At 49.3% G+C, this 6,207-nt stretch overlaps 1 protein-coding gene and 1 non-coding gene across 2 annotated transcripts; one reads left to right on the forward strand and one right to left on the reverse strand.

Moving 5' to 3' along the window:
• Positions 1 to 1,331: 1,331 nt before the first annotated feature.
• Positions 1,332 to 1,403, reverse strand: TRNAC-GCA. Its single transcript has one exon. It is a non-coding gene; the product is annotated as a tRNA-Cys (tRNA).
• Positions 1,404 to 1,499: 96 nt separating this feature from the next.
• LOC9653012 (phosphoenolpyruvate carboxylase 2) lies at positions 1,500 to 4,986 on the forward strand. Its single transcript, XM_002985326.2, has 10 exons — positions 1,500 to 1,652; positions 1,711 to 2,105; positions 2,202 to 2,286; positions 2,343 to 2,565; positions 2,614 to 2,717; positions 2,785 to 2,872; positions 2,938 to 3,092; positions 3,168 to 4,166; positions 4,222 to 4,608; positions 4,670 to 4,986. Exons 1-10 carry the CDS (start codon positions 1,500 to 1,502, stop codon positions 4,931 to 4,933), a joined length of 2,853 nt encoding a protein of 950 aa, XP_002985372.2. The 3' UTR covers positions 4,934 to 4,986.
• Positions 4,987 to 6,207: the final 1,221 nt, after the last annotated feature.

Genomic DNA, 6,207 nt, shown 5'->3' on the forward strand with positions numbered 1-6,207 from the left:
TACTTATTGGCATTTAGGGCACGGAATGCGACACCGCCGCCACCCCGCCGTACGCCCCGCCGAAAACACATGCGGGCCGTGCGATGCCGGGGAGGTGCCATCTGCACCGTCGGCCCCGGCGCGCCACCGAATCTTTTAAAATGGTAGGCCAATACTGTCGCGGCGTGTTGCCCTACTTTTTGTAAAGCAATTGCGCGAAAGAATGTAGATTCCAGAGAATCATATGTGAAGTATTGTGTCTATGTAGTTAGCATTGCCATTATTTCTTGTTGTCTTATAAAGTATTCGCAAGGAGAATCCACATGGATGAATGAGGAAATCGGGAGTTATAGAAGTTAGGAGAGCTTCTCTTGCTAGATCGTCGTCGCCAAAGGGTATCCCTAGGCCGCATTGGGGTGCTTTCTTTTCTATAAAGGTGGGCATTTAGCTTAAGTGTTTGGGGGTGGGGGGAGGGGGGGCATTTAGCCATGAGTGTGATGCCCGCTTTGGTTCTCTTTGGAGCGAATTTTGATCATTGTCATTCTCAAAATCCGAAATTCTATAATTGCCCTCAATGGTTGAGAGAAAGAGAGGAAAACCAAGCGCCAAAAGGGATGATCACCATGAACTTTGGATCAACAAACAAACCCTTCTCTCCTTTTTTGTCCCGGAAGACCTTATGCCTTGCACTGTGGGTCTTTTGACACCGTCGTGATTATATGGCCCAAATTATAGCTCCTGGCAATCAAACCTCCTGAATCAGCCTTGATTTCTGGTTTTCATATACTTTTACTTGAAATATCTATAGTATAATATTTGATTCCACTGCTAGCAGTGATCTCTCTCACTCTTACATAAACTTTGAGTGCTCTGCGGCGGTGCCGGATCGATTTGGTGGCAGTGAGTGCTCGCTGCGCTGCTCCAAAGTGTGCGCACCGGATTCTTCTACACTCTGCCGTGGAGCCTACGCGGCTGTGAAGCCCAAAACAGTGCTCTGGGGCCAATCAGCTTCCAATCTTCTACGAAAGATCACATCTTTCTACACATCTCAGGAACTGCAAATGCCATACTGGGCATTCATTGCCTTACGTTGGCCTGGGGAGATTCTTGTCAAGGCCACCGACAATTGGTTGGATTGGAGCTCCTTGGGTGGCCCCCCAAAACTTGATCGACATTCGCAAAAGCTTGTTGTTAAAATGGCTAGCCAATGTGAGGCTCCAGCACATTATTGAAACTGGGCACGCTTAGATTTTGGCTTTTTGGCATCCAGCACCATGCAAGAATAACTATAAAATACTAAAGACTAAATTATTTTAAATTTATTAAGGTTTTTAAAATTTAATTTCTAGAAAAGGAGGCAACCAGGATTGAACTAGTGACCCATTGGACTGCAGCCAATTGCTCTACCAGTGAGCTATACCTCCATTGGACGGGGAAGTTTACGCTAATTGCGAATCTATGGAATTATGCTTCTTTGTCAATGGAAATTCGTTTAGGTGTTCTAGGGCAGGGAAGCAAGAATGGCGGAGAGGGAGAGGAGGAGCACTGTAATGCGGATGCTCGTCCCCGTCACTGCCCCGGAGGACAAGCGCTTGATCGAGTTTGACAGCGTTCTTCTCGATCACTTCCTCCGGATGCTCGAGGATCTCCACGGCCAGGGGATCAAAGAAGCTGTAAGTGATCGATCGACGTTTATTTTGCCCTGTTTGATCGATAGATCTTTGTTTCAAGGTCGAGCGCTGCTACCAGCTCTCGGTGGAGTACCAGAACAGTGGCAACACCAAGAAATTGGGTGAGCTCGCAACTGTGCTCGACGGCCTTGGCCCCGGGGATTCCAGCATTGTCGCGAGTTCCTTCTCTCACATGCTCAACCTGGGAAACCTCGCGGAGGAGGTCCAGTTCTCTTGCCGCAAGGCGAGCGCTGTGAGGAGATCCGGCGACATTGGCGATGAGAACAGTGCCGCGACGGAGTCGAACTTGGAGGAGACTTTTCGGCGGCTGATGAGCGACGTGGGGAAAACTCCGGACGAGATCTTCCAGGCTTTGAAGCGCCAGACTGTGGATTTAGTACTGACTGCTCATCCAACTCAATCCATTCGACGCTCGCTCCTCCAAAAACATGCTCGGTAAGAAAAGATCACAAACTTGACGAACTTCTCCTCTTGCTCGGTAAGAAAAGATCGTTAGACGTGAGCACTGACTTGTTTGTGTCTAGCTTGCAGCATTCGTAACTGTTTGTCCCAGCTGCACAAGGACGACTTATCTCCCGACGATAGGCAAGAAATAGACGAGGCTCTCCAGCGAGAGGTAAGTGTTTTTTTGTCTCGTTTGTAGATAAACCAATGCTGGCTCCATTCTCGCAGATTCAAGCTGCTTTTCGAACTGATGAAATAAGACGTGCGCCCCCAACCCCGCAGGACGAGATGCGTGCCGGGATGAGCTACTTTCACGAGACAATCTGGAACGGCCTTCCCAAGTTTCTTCGTCGGGTGGATACTGCGCTAAGAAACATCGGTCTCAAGGAACGCCTTCCGTACAACGTTCCTCTCATACAGTTCTCCTCATGGATGGGAGGCGACAGAGATGGTATGCTTTTGCTGCTTTAACGATTGCTGAGCCTTACTTTTTCTTAAGGAAATCCTCGTGTAACACCCGAGGTTACGCGAGACGTATGTCTGCTGGCGAGGCTTATGGCAGCAAATCTATACTTTTCACAGATCGAGGATCTGATGTTTGAGGTAGGAACTCTGCAAAGTCGTCATGCATAAAACTTTCTAAGAAGAGTTTTTTTTTGCTTCTCTGTAGCTATCAATGTGTCGTTGCAATGACGAGGTGCGCACTAGAGCCTCTCAGTTGCTTGCTGGAGAGAAAATCGATGTGAAACACTATATAGGTTTGCAGTGTCAACGTGCTTATCTTTGAGGAATCCGACTATCATTGCTATGTATCTGCTGGCAGAGTTTTGGAAGCAAATTCCACCCACGGAACCATATCGAGTACTGCTCGGCGATTTCCGTGACCGCCTTTATCAGACGCGAGGACGAACACGGCAGCTCCTTGGAAACGGGAAGTCCGACATTGGCCCAGATGAAACTTTCACCTCGACCGAACAGGTATATACTGGATCACCTACGTATGTCGACGTACTGATTGTGATACTGGACGATTCTTTGCTTGAAGCAGCACAGATACTGCAGCCTCTGGAGGTCTGTTATCGCTCTCTCTGCTCTACAGGTGACAAGCCAATCGCTGATGGAAGCCTGCTGGACTTCATGCGTCAAGTTGCGAGCTTTGGGCTGGGACTCGTGAGATTAGACATTCGCCAGGAGTCCGAGAGGCATACAGATGTTATGGACGCCATCACGAATTACCTCGGCCTGGGTAGCTACAGAAGCTGGCCAGAAACGAAGAGGCAAGAATGGCTACTCACGGAGCTCCGCAGCAAGAGACCACTCTTTGGTGCTGATCTTCCGATGACTGAAGAGGTCCAGGACGTGCTAGGCACATTCTACGTTATATCCGAGTTGCCAGCTGACTGCTTTGGAGCCTACGTTATCTCCATGGCTACAGCTCCGTCCGATGTTCTCACAGTCGAGCTTCTGCAACGAGAGTGCCGGGTGAGCAAGCCACTGCGGGTGGTGCCGCTCTTTGAGAAGCTCGCGGATTTAGAAGCAGCTCCAGCAGCCATGGATTGCCTCTTTTCGATCGACTGGTATCGTAGTCACATCAATGGGAAGCAGGAGGTGATGATCGGCTACTCCGACTCTGGAAAGGACGCGGGGAGATTATGTGCTGCTTGGCAACTGTTCCAGACGCAGGAAAAGCTTGTCGAGGTTTCGAAGAAGCACGGTGTGAAGCTTGTCATGTTTCACGGACGTGGGGGCAGTGTCGGCAGAGGCGGCGGCCCGACTCATCTGGCAGTTCTTTCGCAGCCTTCGGACACAATCAATGGGTCGTTCCGCGTGACAATCCAAGGGGAAGTCATCCAGCAGTCGTTTGGAGAAGTCAGCTTTTGCTTCCGGACGCTCCAACGGCTTACTGCGGCGACGCTTGAACATGGAATGTGTCCGCCGAGAACACCCGAGCAACACTGGCGCTCGTTGATGGACGAGATGGCCGTGGTTGCAACGGCGGAGTATCGAGCCACTGTTTTCAAGGACAAACAATTCATGGACTATTTCACAGCGGTAAGAAAGAAGCTTTTTCTGCAGCTTGATTACAATGCAAGGAGCTGTTTTGCAGGCAACTCCAGTGCTGGAGTATGGACGGATGAACATAGGAAGCCGACCTTCCAAGAGAAATCCCAGCGGAGGCGTCGAGTCCCTCCGGGCAATCCCATGGATCTTCGCCTGGACGCAGACCAGGTTTCACCTTCCAGTGTGGCTCGGAGTTGGAGCGGCTTTCAAAGCAGTGATCCAGCGCGATGCAACGAACTTGCAAGCGCTCCAGGAGATGTACAAGATGTGGCCCTTCTTCCGTGCAACCGTGGACCTCATCGAGATGGTGTTTGCAAAGGGAGATCCCCGTGTCGCGGCGCTGTACGACGAGCTTTTGGTTCCCAAAGAGCTGCTGCCATTTGGAGACCACTTGAGGCAAAAGTACGAAGAGACAAAGGAGCTGCTGCTCAAGGTACGTGAATCCATTTTCGAGCTTTTGGATTTGGATGCGATGGCTGGAAAGGAGCTTGCAGGTGGCGGGACACAGCGAGCTTTTGGCCGGGAATCCGATATTAAAGCAGCGGCTGAGCCTTCGCGAGCCATTCATAACTCCGCTCAACGTACAGCAGGCTTTCACGCTCAAGAAGCTGAGGCAGCAGAGCTCGAGGATCTTTGTGGAGCTGCCGGTGGCGGAGGTGGTGGCGTCGAGAGCCACGGCGGAGGTGGCGGCTGGAATTCACGACTCGCTCATCCTCACCATGAAGGGAATCGCGGCTGGCATGCAAAACACTGGCTAGACTTACTATTCTTTTCTTGGTGAATGATCTACAAAATATATTTCCCTTTCATATTTGATCTCCTATGCTTCACATTTATGGGATCACAAAGTTTCACATTTATGGGATCATACAAAGCCTTGGGTGTTTTGCAATCCTCCCACACCTTCTCGTCCAGATTGTAACAAAATTCTTGCGAGCTCGTGTCTCCATCTTCCTCACACTCGGCCGGGGTAAAAGCACGAAAGCACAGGTAGCTTTTCTTCGACCTGAAATCGAAATGCTGCCGAATGTATGAGACACATATCTCGTCAGCGATGACCTTTTCAGCCTCCAAACGTATTTCGTCTCTTGTAATATCCCAAATTTTGATCTTTCCTTCGAGATCCTCATCCTCGGTTGCCACCACAAAAAGTTTCTTCTCCCAGACTAGAAGATGGGCTTGCCCTCGCATCCCAATCACAGATAAATCCCTAAACAAGAACTCACAAGTTGTGGTATCATAGATTGTCAAGCTCTCTTTATCGATGTTGATCGAGACCACTTTGTCGTCGAAAACCACTGGGGTTGATGCCAAGCTCCGAGGCAAATCCTTTTCCTCCACCCAGCAAGATTGCCCACGGGAGAATGTCCAGACCCGGTTATGAAACCCCCATGCCACAAGTTTGTAGCATCCGTCATCACCTTTGATACAAACGCTATCAAACTGCACCATCTCGTCCTGGACCTCGGGGATTGTTTCCCAGCTACCAAGAAAAGGATTTCCAATGTAGTATCGCTTGTTGTGTGCGGCAATCACTAGGTTATCTCGAAAGGTGGCGGAGTACATTTCATGTCCTCCCCAATGCATAACCGCGGTGCTAGAGTCCATGATGATCGCATCCCATGAAATCACGCCACTGTCAGAAAAGAGCTCCGTGAAACTTGGTAAGTTTACGAGCTTCCTCCAATGTTTGCATACGCTCCTCACCCTGATAACGCCTGAAATAGGAAGCCTTAGAAAGATGGCTTCTAGAACCTCTTCTGGCAGGCACAAGATCCTCTTCATTATTGAATGGTACCCTAACAATCTTTACTTCGTCTTTATATATAACCAAGATTACCTTTTCGAGATAGCGTAAACCATGGTTATCATAAAATAAGATCCGAATATTCGCACATAAAATCCGGTTGGACTATGATAGAGTGGGGGTTATAAATCTTTGCACTCCTAGATGCAGCTGTGTTGGTTGAGGGGTGGTTAAAAAGTGAGGAGATTTCCAGCTGAAAGTAACAAGCATTAAAAAAGTTGTAAC

This window comes from Selaginella moellendorffii, unplaced genomic scaffold (assembly GCF_000143415.4).
Source record: "Selaginella moellendorffii unplaced genomic scaffold, v1.0 SELMOscaffold_67, whole genome shotgun sequence".
In the NCBI taxonomy this organism is placed as follows: Eukaryota; Viridiplantae; Streptophyta; class Lycopodiopsida; order Selaginellales; family Selaginellaceae; genus Selaginella; species Selaginella moellendorffii.